This window comes from Schistocerca piceifrons, chromosome 2 (genome assembly GCF_021461385.2).
Source record: "Schistocerca piceifrons isolate TAMUIC-IGC-003096 chromosome 2, iqSchPice1.1, whole genome shotgun sequence".
NCBI lineage: Eukaryota > Metazoa > Arthropoda > Insecta > Orthoptera > Acrididae > Schistocerca > Schistocerca piceifrons.
The window spans coordinates 563,985,441-564,001,105 of record NC_060139.1 but is presented as its reverse complement, the minus strand read 5'-3'; the positions used below and the strand labels follow the sequence as shown (position 1 = coordinate 564,001,105).

The 15,665-nt window shown below is 42.0% G+C and overlaps 1 protein-coding gene across 1 annotated transcript in view; it reads right to left on the bottom strand.

Annotated features, from left to right (window-relative positions):
• The window catches only part of LOC124777471 (phospholipid-transporting ATPase IF-like), a 442,189-nt gene that overhangs the window by 166,627 nt on the left and 259,897 nt on the right, over window positions 1-15,665 (bottom strand). Inside the window, exon 3 of the mRNA XM_047252898.1 lies at window positions 10,964-11,071. Within this exon, the coding sequence (XP_047108854.1) occupies window positions 10,964-11,071 (108 nt within the window). The remainder of the gene's footprint in view (window positions 1-10,963; window positions 11,072-15,665) is intronic.

Below are 15,665 nucleotides of genomic sequence, written 5' to 3'. Positions count from 1 at the left end.
CGGAATACCTAGAAGATTCAACAGATCTACTAAAGAGACTGCCCACAACTACGCTTGTCCGTCCTCTTTTGGAGTACTGCTGCGAGCTGTGGGATTGTTACCAGGAAGGATTAACGGAGTACAGCGAGAAAGTTTAAAGGAGAGCAGCACGTTTTGTGTTATTGAGAAATAGGGGAAAGAGTGTCACTGACATGATACAGGGATCGTGTTAGACATCATTAAAACAAAGGCGTTTTTCGTTGTGCGGAATCTTCTCACGAAATTTCCAACAAATTTCTCCACTGAACGCGAATTTATTTTGTTAGCGCCGACCTACACAGTCAGAAACGATCATTATAACAAAATAAGGGAAATCAGTTCCGGAACAGCTGCCAAGTCTTTTAGCAAAGATGATACTGTCCTGCATTCTTGCTAATTTAAATGCTTCGGTGTAAAACATTACAGAATTTGTCTATGTCTGATTTTAGGCCTTGGTTCGTAATTCTTCTTGTTTTAGAAGGGATCCGTTCTCCCTCACTAATACTTAACTCGCAGATGATCGCTATCCGCTTCAGCTTCGTCGTTTCTAATTGTGCTATCTTCTTCACGTAAGTTGAGTATGTTCTGGAAAGAATCATGTATGTGACAGCATTTGAATGCGTTCTATTATTTAGAATAAAATACACGAGTATCGTATACTTTGGTTATGCATATTTTGTGCTGAATAACAGGTGATAAAAATGGCAGGAGGTTAGAATGAATATATTTAGTTTTTTCAGTTGCTACAGAATCACTCTTTATTTCTCTACATCTTTTAATGTGCCTCAAATATGAAATATCAGATAGTTCTACTTCTTTTGTGTATCATTCTCTAAAAACTTGATGGCTGTCATTAATATATTTTTGTAAAACTATTCTTCTTACAGGTACTTAGCATCTGGCTGATTCAATTATGTGTACTGAAACGCAGCGCGAAGGACGACAAGCAATTAATTCACTTTATCTATTGTGAAAGCTCCCATAAGGCTCTGTGTAAAGCTGGTAGCAGGCGATTCACTTGACAAGCTAAATTGCGGCTCAGTGAGCCGAGGTCGAAGCTCTGACTCCCTCGTGTGAAAGGACGCAATGTAACGCGAATCGTCTAACGTAAGCTCTCTCCAGCTGGAAGCACGGCCTCGCACGTGAAAGGGCCCTTAACGTGGCGACGTTACCCGCTGCTTGGTCGATCAGCAGTACCACCGAAGGGCGTCGTAAGAAGCCGACGTTGGAAACCAGTCGCAATTCTGGGCTACTGGTGGTGGTAGTCCGCCACTGAGCGCCACAGGAGCCCAAAGCGTTGGCAGGCTACTGTTTACCATTCAATTTCGAACGTTTTTCTGTTCTTGAATGTGTATTTGTCTAGTAATAGGACGCAGAGTGACGTCATGGGGAAGTGTCACCACGGTGAACTATGGGGATATGAATCTACATCTACATCTACATCTGCATCTACATTTATACTCCGCAAGCCATCCAACGGTGTGTGGTGGAGGGCACTTTACGTGCCACTGTCATTACCTCCCTTTCCTATTCCAGTCGCGTATGATTCTTGCATAGTCTGCCACTTGAGTTTGCTAAACATCTCCATAACGCTATCACGCTTACCAAATAACCCTGTGACGAAACGCGCCGCTCTTCTTTGGATCTTCTCTATCTCCTCTGTCGACCCGACCTGGTACAGATCCCACATTGATGAGCAATACTCAAGTATAGGTCGAACGAGTGTTTTGTAAGCTACCTCCTTTGTTGCGGGACTACATTTTCTGAGGACTCTCCCAATGAATCTCAACCTAGCACGCGCAGTGGTTAGACACTGGACTCGCATTCGGGAGGACGACGGTTCAGTCCCGCGTCCGGCCATCCTGATTTAGGTTTTCCGTGATTTCTCTAAATCACTCCAGGCAAATGCTGGGATGGTTCCTCTGAAAGGGCACGGCCGACTTCCTTCCCCATCCTTCCCTAATCCGATGAGACCGATGACCACGCTGTCTGGTCTCCTTCCCCAAAACAACCAACCAATCAACCTAGCACCCGCCTTTCCAACAATTAATTTTATATGATCATTCCACTTCAAATCGTTCCGTACGCATACTCCCAGAATGCGGTGAACCTAAAGTATTGGGCTAGTTAAGATGGCGGCCAATGGCTTCACGTTTGTAACGTAATGCCATCTTTCCTCTTTTTTTTATCTCCATGGAAGAACCCATTTTAACGAATACTTTGCCAGCGGAAGAGCCACTGAGAAGTGCTTCTCAGTGGCTCTGTGTGAAGGCGACTTTAGAAAGGTGCGTGAAATTTTGCCACACTCTTAAATTTCTGTTATCTGTCCTACTGTGAGACCGGCGTAGATCCAAAGAGGGGGGGGGGGGGGGAGGTGTCATGAGGATCATCAAGCTGCCCCCCTCCCCCCCCAAACGCTAAAGACGTGTTATTTTTATGTTTATCAATTTTCAAGTTTCGTAGACAATTTTCGAAAGATAAAGTAGCATGAAAATGGTGTTAAAATGGCAACGAAAGCAGCTATGCAGGCTGACCGGCTGCAGAGAACATTCCGGCCAGGCAGGGGCGTCTATTCACAAGCTGCTGTCAGCAGCACCCGACACGGTTCGTGAGTCCGCGAGTAGAAGCAGCAAATGGCAGAATTTCAGTAAGACAACACAGAAAGGGAAAGACCTTCCACTACAACTGAAAGCAACAGCAAAACTTATTCGAAGGTTTGCAAAAATTGCATCCACCGTCTTGTCTCATAGAGGGATAAACGAACTAACAGTTATGACGATTACTTTTGCATAACAAACGGGTTACTTACTTTTTCCATCTGCCTAGTTTTCATTTGACTGCCCCTATATAATAAAACATTTTATTTTGCTATTATTTTTAAATCCTTGGCAACTGTGGCACGTTAAAAGTGGGAGTGACAGTAAATTGTTATTTGAGGGAGGAGAAGGTGAGAGGAGAAAGTAGGGACCTATGACCGTCTCACCTTTCCTCCTCCTTTTCCTCAAGGAGACAACCCTGGTACAGTGCCTTCTGCATCAGCCAACCAGGGATTAATTTCGGCCGGAACGCCGTTGCGGCACCTCCCACGGATTTTTCTTTAAATATTTCGGTTTTATTGTTTTTATTATAAGAAAGTATCTCTTAAAAACCTGAATTTCAGAACACCATTTTGTAAAAAATGATTTCAAATTGTAAGTTTTATAAGTTTTACAATATCGGAACTTGTGATTTTTGTGGCTGAGAGGAGGAGGAGGGGCGTTTTTATACGGTTGAAGAAATGCGTTCGGGAACCAAAAATGTTAGAAATCAAGCACAGTTACCAATTAGTTCCTCAACAGTTTCTACTGTGGATTCAAATATCAACAACTTCATGTAACCCCATAGAAACACAAATCATGTAGAATTGTGTATTATTTTATAACGTAACGCCACAATCATCATTTCAGTAACATATGACTCACATGCATTGCTCCCTAGGGACTGCCTGAAATCTTCATTTCCTATTATTGCTTTTTATTTCAAAATACTCAATTTAAACTCGTCTGGGGTCAGTATAAATTTATCTCTAAATGCTTGGGAGTAATCTGTATTTAGATCTCAGATTTTAAATCAAGTCTTTAATTTTTTGATTTTGTAAGACAAAGACTTAATTTTGCAGACGATTACATAATATTAACAAGAGATATGGAAAATCTATGTTATACAAGGAGTCCCAAGAGGAATGGACAATATTCAGGATTATGGCAGGAACGATCATTCTAGGCAAAAAGGTCTAGTAAACATGGGCTCTAAAACGTATACCTTAAGAGCTAAGAGCACTTCTTCATCTTCGATATTGTAAAACAAATCTCTTCTGCTGCAAGCTCTTTGCTTTCTATATTTTGGCAGGTGGTAAAGTTCACGGAAACTAAGTAGATAGTCGGCGCAGTGGCTGATGGAGGCGACCGTATAGACATGTCCCATTTAAAGTCACTCTCATTAGCCATCGTGCCGAAAGTCAACTTAGTTCGCGCAGTCAGTAGTATAGACCAAAACATGAAAAAAATGTCCAGTAAACATGGGATCTAAGGTGCATACCGTAAGAGCTATGAGCACTTGTTCATATTCCCCACTGTGAAAGACATCTCGTCTATTGGACAGTACGTATGGTGTAAATAAAAAAGTGTCGGAGGTCAACAGCGTTAAGGGTAGAGCATCAGTATCACAGATTCACAGAGACAACGTTTCTACACACGTAAACCACCGCGCAGGATGGGCTCAAGTGTTTGGCGAATGATGTCACCAAGGGCGTTCATGCCCAGAGGCAGAGGAGGGTGGGGGGGGTGTGGGGGGGGAGGTCGAGAGCACCATCGTGCAACTACCCCTTCAAGCTCTCATGGAAAGAAAAAAATATAGTGTAGTCAGAGGCTATTCAGATGTTATTCTTTCAAAAACTGATTGAAAAGTCGGTATTACGTATGTTGGAGCTGTAACTTTTTTATGGCGACTTAAAAGTCACCTTTTGTCTTCCATAATTTTAAAAATACTCGTTAACCCCCAGGTCTAGGTGCCGTCCTCCCCCTCTACAACATATCGTACGGGCGCCCATGGAAGTCATGTCGCCTCTATAGAGGCACACGGGGTGACAGTCCGCATGCTGTGTCAGATCGCCACCCATTTGAATGTGGGGGAGTAAGACACCCATTTTCACCAAGACTACAAGGAGACGAATGCACCACACAGGCTTCAGCGGCAGATGAGTGACTATTTCTACATCTTCATCTATACTCTGCAAGCCATCTTACGGTTTATGGCGGAGGGTACTTTGTGTGCCACTGTCATTTTCCCCTTTCCCTGTTCCAGTTACATACGGTTCGTGGGAAGAACGATTGCAAGCAAGCCTCCGCGTGGGTTCCAAACTCTCTAATTTTACCTTCATGTGTTTTCGCTGGATATACGTAGGAGGAAGCAATATATCTGTTGGCTCTTCTAGAAACGTACGCTTTCGGAATTTTAATGTACCATACCGTGATAAGGAACGTGAGCACCTTCGTGACACTTTTGCACTTACTAAATGAACCTGTAACGAAACGTGCTGCTCTTCCCCAGATCCTCTATATTTCCTCATTCAATCCTATCTGGTGCGGATCCCAGACTGACGAGCGATATCCAAGTATTGGTCAAACGAGTGTTTGGTAAACTGTTTCCTTTGTTGATGGACTACATTTCCTGAGGATTCCTCCAACGAATCTCGGTCTGGTATCTGCCTTACCCGCGATCAATTTTATGTGATCGTTCCATTTCAGATCGCTCCGTGCATATACTTCTAGATATTTTATGAAAATAACAGATTCCAGTGATTGTTCTGTAATCATGTAATCATACAATAAAGAGTCTTTCTCTCTCTATGTATTCGCAATACGTTACGTTTGCTTGTGTTGAGGGCCAACTGCCACTCCCTGCGCTAAGCATCGATCCTGTGCAGGTCTTCCTGCATTCCGCTACAATTTTCTACCCTTGCGACTTCTCTATATACAACAACATCACCCACGAAAAGCTTCACGGAACTTCCGACGTTATCTATTACGTCATTTACCTGTGCCGTGAAATGTAATGGGCCCCTAAAACTCCCTTGGGTCACACCAGAAATTACTGGTATTTCTCAAGACTTCTCTCTATTTAGAATGACGTGCTGTGAACTATTTGATAGAAACTTTTCAGTCCAATCACACAGTTGGTCTGATATTCCGAACGCTCGTATTTTGTTCACTAGGTGGCAATGCGGAACTATATCGAACGCTTTCCGGAAGTTAAGGAACACGACATCTTCCTGGTCGCTTGCTTTCTTTCTGTGTCTCGTGGACGAACAGAGCGAACTACAGTGGTGGAAATATTTACTGCATCACCATGAATTACTTCGTCTTTTTGTCTTATGCAGCAGTTTGCATCAGGTTATACCAGTGCCATTGTTGCTAAACTTTATTGACATATTCTTGACTTAATAGTCTGACTTCTTCACGCATGTTTTCCTACAATACACAACTCTTCGTAGTTGTTTGGTTTTACAATGGAACCAGTGTTTATACTGCCATTTTGAGTTGAGACTTTACAGTGAGAAGATGGGCAGGTCAGTTGAATTAACGCCGGAAAAGAAAGCTGCTATAATTGCTTATTCGTCTGTTGGTATCAGCACCAGAGAGATACCTCTAACACAGGATTTAAACAGTCTACGATTTCGAGGTTACTGAAAAAATACAGGAAAAAAGGAAATGTTGATCGTGAGAAAGGAAGAGGTTGGAAAAGGGTGTCTACTGCCAAACAGGGCAGGGTATTAAAAAGGCTTTCGCTCAACGATCGTCGCCTGTCATCAACTAAACTAAAGCGAGATTGGGAAGAAATGTGCGACATCTCAGTAACCAGTAGAACTGTAAGAAATAGACTACTGGAGGCTGGACTCTCAGCCCGTCGTTCTAGAAGGAAGCCTTTATTGACCAACATAATGCTACAACAGCGACTGCAATGGGCACAGGCAAATGCGACATGGACAACAGAGATGTGGAACAACGTAATCTTTTCAGATGGGTCCAAATTTAGTACTGCATGGCTCAGATGGAAAAGTGTTCGTACGTCGAAGAAAAGGTGAAGAATTTTTGCCATCATGCATAACACATACAGTCAAACACCCACAAGGACAGATGGTCTGGGGGTGCGTTTCCAGTCACGGAGTAGATCGTCTGGACTTCACCAATGGCACTGTCAATGCAGATGCCTACATAAGCATCCCTGAAAGGAAACTTATGCCAACCATTAGAGACCAGTTTGGAGATGTTTCCAATTGCATTTTTCAGGAAGACTCCGCTCCTTGCCATAGAGCTTTGAAGGTGAGTCCTATGACTGATATTTGTACCAAACACGAAGCAGATTACGTTCTTGGTTAATTATCACTTACTTCTAAATTTCAGGTAAAATTTTTCCTTCGACAAAATGGGGTTCGAGTATTAGAGTGGCCTGGAAACAATCCTATTGAAAACTGTTGGAAGGTTATGGGAAATGCTATCACCAAAAATAAGCCACGAAATACACGGAGCTGTTGAGACCCTTGTGCGTGTGTGGTTTCATGAACTGAGTGGGAAAAACATTAAAAAGTTAATTCTTTCAATGCCTTCACGATGCCAAGCGGTGATTAAGGCGCGTGGTGGAGCAACAAAGTATTAAATACAAACAGTGTGTTCATATAGGGCAACACAAACATTGAAATCCATCAGTGTTATGTTACAACATTAATATGCAGTGTTTATTTCAACATTAGTATTCATATTTCAGAATACCGAACAGAATAGCTGACATATCCACTTAATCTCATTTTTCAGGTAAGTGTTAAATTATAAAAAACAAACATTTTTATAGAAACAAAAATTAATAAAACAAATTGACAAAAATTACTGTGTATATTCATTTCTGATAGAAATCAAGAGAAATCAGGCAAATGTAGCTCAGTTATTCAATTATTGTAACAAAAATTTTTAATTGTAAGATGTGATGCAAGAAATATTTCCACCACTGTAAATTTCACACGATCGTTGCTTTCGGAACCCATGTTGATTCCTAAAGAAGAGATTTTCGGTTCTGGAACTGTAATACGCGAGGATAAAACATGTTTTAAAATTCTACGAACGACTGGTGTCAGAGATATAGGCCTGTAGTTTTGTGCAGTCTGCTGGCCAATAGTTTTGTGCGCTCTATTCGACGACTGTTCTGGTGTGTTAGTGGTTTCCCACGGCTTTCGGCTAATCACTGAGCTGGGTTTTTTCAAAATAAATATCGCGTTCTCAAGGCTTAGTAGCATTTAAATTCAGTTAAAAATTATAAATAGTTCATCAAATGAAAGAGCAACTCAAACAGATTTTATTACAAGCATTCAATGTGAGCACCATTTGTCACGTGGCACTCGGTGAGTCGATAGGTGAATTCTTCCGAAACCTTGATCAGTTTGTCTGAAGTAATTATTGCAACAACTGCTTCAATCCTGTTTCTTAAACTTTAGAGCTTGTAACTCACTCGTTCAACAAGTTGTTCGGTCACTCTCTCCTCAAGACTCAATAGTGTCTTCAAACTGATGGTATCTCTCGGAGGATTACAATGGAACTTAATACCGAACGCACGTTGCGATGTGACAACAGCTCCAGTCCTTTCAAACTATAAAACGCAAGAAGCTCTCTGTTCATTAGTAGCCATCTTTGCTACTAGCGCTTTCTAATGGAAGATACTGGAAACGTGCATGCGCATGTGCACAGGTATACAAACAAAACTGAGTTAGTCTTTCATTTGATGTATTATTTATAACCGTAAGCTGAATATAATAATGATACAATGCCTTAAAACACCAATATTCATTCTGAAACACCCTGTATATCAGAGAATAGGGAGCAATAAAAGAGACAACTAGAACGAAAGTCTAGTTTTAAGCAGATCGCCCGAAAAGGGGCAGTAAATGGCTTATCTCCTAGGAATAGAAGGATTAAATTTTTTCCACAAACGTAATTAATCAAGAATCCAATTTACCTTTCGTGTTTGACTGAATTTTCTCATATTGAGAACTTAGAAGGAGCGAACTAGGTTTTACTTACAAAAAACTTTCAAAATATCAATCATTATTGCTGACAACCGGTTTCGACAGTTGTAACTATCTTCCGGTCTTCAGAAAGTTTTTGTTATAAAACGTACTCTGGGGAAGAGACAAATGTCTTCTATACCGTAGCATTAGATTACTTAGCGAAAAGGGCTGTTTCTGTTAATAAATATCAAGTATTTGACTGGATGATGCTATATGAAAACCCAGATTGGGTATTGATTGGAAACACTATTATATATCTGACTAATATAGTGTGAAGATTTCAGGTGACATTTGATTTCAGGAGTATACACTATGTAATCAAAAGTATCCGGACACCCTCAAAAACATACGTTTTTTTATATTAGGTGCATTGTGCTACCGCCTATTGCTAGGTACTCCATATCAGCAACCTCAGTGGCCATTAGACATCGTGAGAGAGCAGAATGGGGCGCTCCGCGGAACTCACGGACTTAGAACGTGGTCGGGTGATTGGGTGCCACTTGTGTAATACGTCTGTACGCGAGATTTCCACACTCCTAGACATCCCTAGATCCACTGTTTCTGATGTGACAGTGAAGTGGAAACGTGAAGGGGCACGTATAGCACAAAAGCATACAGGCCGGCCTTGTCTGACAGAGACCGCCGACAGTTGAAGAGGGTCGTAATGTGTAATAGGCAGATATATATCCACACCATCACACAGGAATTCCAAACTGCAACAGGATCCACAGCAAGTACTATGACAGCTAGGTGGGAAGTGAGAAAACATGGATTTCATGTTCGAGCGGATGCTCATAAGCCACACGTCACGCCGGTAAATGCCAAACGACGCCTCACTTGGTGTAAGGAGCGTAAACACTAGACGATTGAACAGTGGAAAAACGTGTGGAGTGACGAATCACGGTACACAATGTGGCGATTCGATGGCTGGGTGTGGGTATAGCGAATGCTCGGTGAACATCATCTGTCAATGTGTGTAGTGCCAACAGTAAAATTCGGAGACGGTGGTGTTATGGTGTGGTCGTGTTTTTCATGGAGGGGGCTTGCACCACTTGTTTTGCGTGGCACTATCACAACACATTCCTACATTGATGTATTAAACACCTTCTTGCTTCCCACTGTTGAAGAGCAATTCGGGGATGGCGATTGCATCTTTCAACACGATCGAGCACCTGTTCATAATGCACGGCCTGTGGCGGAGTGGTTACACGACAATAACATCCCTGTAATGCACTGGCCCGTCCAGAATCCTGACCTGAATCCTACAGAACACCTGTGGGATAATTTGGAACGCCGACGTCGTGCCAAGCCTCACCGACCGACATCGATACTTCTCCTCAGTGCAGCACTCCGTGAAGAATGGGCTGCAATTCCCCAAGAAACCTTCCAGCACCTGATTGAACGTATGCTTGAGGGTGGAAGCTTTTATCAAGGCTAAGGGTGGGCCAACACCACATTGAATTCCAGCATTACCGCTGGAGGGCGCCACGAACTTGTAAGTCATTTTGAGCCAGGTGTCCGAATACTTTTGATCACATAGTGTATGTATCTGGAGAGCTGTTTAGAAACTATGCGTGACTCGGAAGGATGAAGTCCAAACACCCCGTGGAAGAAAGGTGGACTTACTTTCTTAAGGAAACCGAAAATTCTGAGCGCAAATGCCAACTACTAAAACATGCGAGCATTTGTTTTCTAATTCCGCACACAACGCCATTGTGGAAAGAGAATTTTCACTGATGTCCGACCAGAGGACTGATGAAAGAAACAGACTGCTGCCAGGGACTGTGGAATCAGTCGTATAGTTCCAGTCTGACAAGCTGACTTTCATGGAGTTTTATAAAAACGCAAAGAGAAAAAAGACTCACTGAAAAAGGTAAAAATCTTCCGAAAAATATGGTGTACCGACTACTTCTGCCGCAACAAGTTCCATGCAATCGTGTCCTAAATAAAAAGTAATTACATTAAATAAATTTATTACTTCATTTCTACACCTCCATCTCAGAGTGTCCCGACGAGGTCCCAGCTAGACAAGGCAATCCTATACGTATGTGAAAATGTCCATGTGAACAAAGTGCTTTGTTAAATGTAAATGGTTTTTTGTCCACAGGCCACAGTATAACGAGCTGTATTTTATTCACCATAATGACAACATGGCATCAGGTACTAACTCACACTGGACTAAATTTTATAACAAAAATGTTTTGAAGACTAAAAGATGACAGTTACAACTATCGAAATTAGTTGTCAACAATAAAGACTGAAAGTTTTTTCCGTTCTTGTCTTTCTCATGTACATGGTATCCAGGAAGAGCGACACAATAAAAAGAATAAAACTGGACGTGTGAAGGGTTACCTTGGCAGAGATGACTCTGTTGTCGGGGTACTTGATGCGTTCTCCGGTAGCTGGGGCACCTCCAATCCACACGCTGCGGGTGTCCCCCACAGAGGACACGCGGTTACCCTGCAGACATACAAATACGGCTCACCTCACATACACTTAAACCACAAACAACATATTCACAATCTATTACATCATGAAAGTGTTTATGACGAAGTGTAAATTACACACTCGCCGCGCCTTTTAACGCCATTACGCTTTCAGCCTTTGTAGCATCTACAGCCTCTCAATAGCACCACTTAATTTTTTTCGCTTCTGAGTCACGAAACACGACAAATTAAAGGATATAAAACACTCTCTTACTTTGTTTCTATATTACTATTAGATGAATAGCATGCGTCTTGCGTTTCAAAGAGTACATCGCTAATCGTAATCCTACAGTGTTGATCTCATAGATTATCAGGAACTAAGATAACTCGCCAACTCTAAGGAAACGAGAAACAAAACTCTACAGAGGTATATGTATATCAGTGAAACGCGTGACACACATTTAATTCCTATACATCATAGACACATACCGTAGCGTCAAGTCAAACAACAATTCCTGTGTTGCCATATCGCACTCACTCAGTGCTACTACAGACGACAACGTTCAGAGAAGTTAAACATGCGTCTTACGCAGATAATAATCTGGAGTTTAGATACACAGACAATAATTGTTATTTTATTGAAACTCTCGGCTCGGTTTCGGATTATTTCTACAATTATTCAAAATCACACCAATTAGTTAAGATTCATACATCATTTATGGAAACTAACACTACAGTAACATGTACAACATGTAATGCAGTAGAATCGCTGGAGAAAGAAGGATAATGAGGGAGATTCGAAGGAACAGAAAGGGTTCTTTGAGACCCGGCCCATTTAAGAGCCGTTTTTCTTTCCACTTCATGTTCCAGTGTGCTGGGCGTGAGTCAGAGGATACACAATTGGGAATATTTGAGAGAGGGTTTCCAGTTCTAGCATCCGCCTGATAACCAAGGGAGAATTTGATCGGATGCGGGTGTTGGTAGCAATTTATTTCTGAGACAATGTTACCAATTTTTACCAGACAAAAATTAAAAATTAATCTCTGTCTCTCTCTCTCTCTGTGTGTGTGTGTGTGTGTGTGTGTGTGCGCGCGCGCGCTATGGCAAGAGAGAATGTTACACACGTTACTGTCGCTGCAGAACCGATGCTATTAATGGCAAATGATCTGTGAAAATATAATAGGGTATATTTGCATGGCCAGTGGGCAATGGTAATTTGGATGCTGGATATAATTTCTGTAGTTGCCTCAACAAATGCGAAATCAGAACAGCAGAAACAGTTATCTCAAAATATCCCAGTTCGCAGAAATACAGCCAAAGACGTTAAATCGACAGTGCGAAGCCATACGTCTCTTCCCAGTTCGGGTCTGAGCAGCGAGAGAAATGCTCTAATCACGTTCGTGCTCAACAGTCAAGCGCGAATCCATCGCTTCTGCTGCTTCGAGATGGCTGGGTGTGAAAGTGGCGCGATTGGGCTGAGCAAAGGTTGGGACTTTGTACGGGCGCTGATAACCGCGCAGTTGAGCGCCCCACAAACCAAACATCATCAACATCATCGCTTTTGTGTAACTGCATGGGGCGACGTATTTCAACTGCATGGGACGACGTATCTCATATCGCTTACTGATAACGGCACGGAAGTTTGGAATCGGACCCTACTGTTGTAGTAACAATACGTCTCTGTAATTTTATAACAAATTTCCGAGAAAGAAAATCAGCACTTGTTGCCGGCAGACACAAAATGGGTATGAAGAAGTGTTCATCGAATTAGTTTTAGAACCTGTTCCCAAATACCGGCAACAATCTTGGTTGCTTAAATACAAATAGCTAAAAGTGCGTTGCGTGTTGGAACGTAGGCGTTTAAAGTCCTTTTCAGCTAGGTATACGAAACTTTATTTAGTTCGAGATTTTCGCAAATGCGCTTAGCCAGTAGGCTATATGTATACAGATTAAAGTGAGGGTGATTTTAAAAGTATTTGTTTATCATTATGGTGAACCTCGACGTTTTGTGAGAGATAAAATGCCAAACTACGTTGCACAGTAATTACGCGTTAAAATAGCTTCATAAACGCTTGGATGAGGTGGATCAGTATAATAGAAGAAGACAACTTCGCAACACTACTGTATTTGACTTCTCACTTTCTTTTCATGTATCCTTTTTTGTGCTCTATAGTTAACTCTTTCTTGCTTAAAGCTACACACCTTGTTGAACGGCCATCTCATGGTAATTAGTGAGATCTATCTTCCAATAATACTCCTGTCGTATTTCTACAGTGTATCATGCACTATTCGTCATTTATTTTTCGCATTTTCCGATATTATTCGACATAGTTTTGTTGTTAAAATCATATAGTCTGTTTATTACCTAACGCACAGAGTCAGTTATAAGCTGACATAGTATTTCATCAAGATCTTTGTTTCGTTCGTTTTATAGCAAAACGGAATCCATTTAATATTTGCTTGGGACAGTGCGGACTTTGCTTTTTTTTCAACGGGTAAAAACTGGGCAGTTGGATTCAAACATGACTTACTTCTCTTGAAGACGGCTGACATGAAGGTCATTCCAAAAGTGCAGCCAAGCAGGAGATCCTCGAGAAGAGCACAGTGTGGTACCGAATGATCGTCGGTTAAAAGAGTACGAAACAACTTATGTCATCGACGTACCAGAACAAAGAATACGTTACGTTTTATACCTCTGTAGAAGAGTTATATCGCGTTTGTTGAATGCTGACCAAAAGCTAATGCAAAAGCGTGTTTTTCTCCAGCATTATGTTATCAACATGCCACCTTTGTGCAGTACAAACGTCGTTATTAGCGCAACACGTTTGAGGTATTCCTTACATCTTCAGGCAATTGTGATACAGCATCAAGACGCTTCAAGTGTGGTATATTGATAATAAAAATTGCCAGTAATAAACTGCTGTCATGAATCATTGCTGAAAATTATGGCTGAAGGTTTGGTGGAAAAAAAGAATCGCAGAGGCACTCCTAGATATCAGTATACAGCTTGTTTCAGGAGGAACGGTAAATATTTTAAGAGGTGGGAGTATATGCTAATTCGAATAAAACCTTCGATACAATATGTGTTCAGTTTTTACTGGTTACAGCTGTTAGAATGCAACCGAAACTAACTGGTAAGTAAAGGCAAACAATTAAGTTCGAAGTTGCTTTTCATAACTTTCGTCTCCAACTTCAATATACTATCGCATTCTTTTGACAACAGTACTGTGTAGCTGTTCTGAAGTCGCCTTATCTTCCTTTTACGACTGGAGCATTATTAATAATTCGAATGATGAGTTCATCTCTTGTGTTTATTTTGTCTTTGTAGATTCCACCCTTAGGGTATCCCCACTGACAAAAATCTTACGGAGTAAGGTGCGGGGATCTTGGTGGCCCAGAGACGTGACGGTCCGGCTCTTGAATCTGGTACTCTGTGGTTTGGGAATCATCTATCGTATTCTCTACAAGCAGCAGCAGCGCTTCCATTGTAAAACCCATGTACAAATACCGTATCGGCATACTAAGCATTTGTAAATACGTGCAGTGTGCTTAAACGATACGTAGAATAAGCCAGCAAATCACGATCATAACTTGAATTTCAAAACAAGATTGACAGTCGATAAAAAACCCATAGAGAATGGAGTACCAATACCATGACCATGCGCTAAATGAAAACTTATCTGTATCTCTGGCGCCATTAAAAACTCGACGTATGATACACTATGTTCTAAAAAGTATCCGGACACCCACAAAAACATACGGTTTTCATATTAGGTGTATTGTGCTGCCACCTACTTCCAGGTACTCCATATCAGCGACCTCAGTAGTCATTAGACATCGTAAGAGAGCAGAATGGGGTGCTCCGCGGAGCTCAGGGACTTCGAACGTTGTCGGATGATTAGGTGTCACTTGCGTCATACGTCCGTACGCGTGATTTCCATACTCCTAAACATCCCTTAGTCCACTGTTTCCGATGTGATAGTGAAGTGGAAATGTGAAGGGACACGTACAGCACAAAAGCGTACAGCCCGATCTTGTGTTGACTGACAGAGACCGCCGACAGTTGAAGAGGGTCGTAATGTGTAATAGGCAGACATCTTCCAGACCATCACACAGGAATTCCAAACTGCATCAGGATCCACTGCAAGTACTATGACAATTAGGCGGGAGGTGAGAAAACATGGATTTCATGGTCGAGCGGCTGCCTTAAGCCACACATCACGCCGGTAAGTGCCAAATGACGAATCGCTTGGTGTGAGGAGCGTAAACATTGAACGACTGAACAGTGGAAAAACGTTGCGTGGAGTGACGAATCACGGTACACAATGTGACAATTCGATGGCTAGGTGTGGGTATGGCGAATGCCCGGTAAACGTCATCTGCCAGCGTGTGTAGTGCCAACAGTAAAAATCGGAGGCGATGGTGTTATGGTGTGGTCGTGTTTTTCATGGAGATGGCTCGCACCACTTGTTTTCTTTTGCGTGGCACTATCACAGCACAGGCCTACATTGATGTTTTAAGCACCTTCTTGCTTCCCACAGTTGAAGAGCAATTCGGGGATGGCGATAGCATCTGTCAACACGATCGAGCACCTGTTCATAATGCACAGTCTGTGGCGGAGTGGTTGC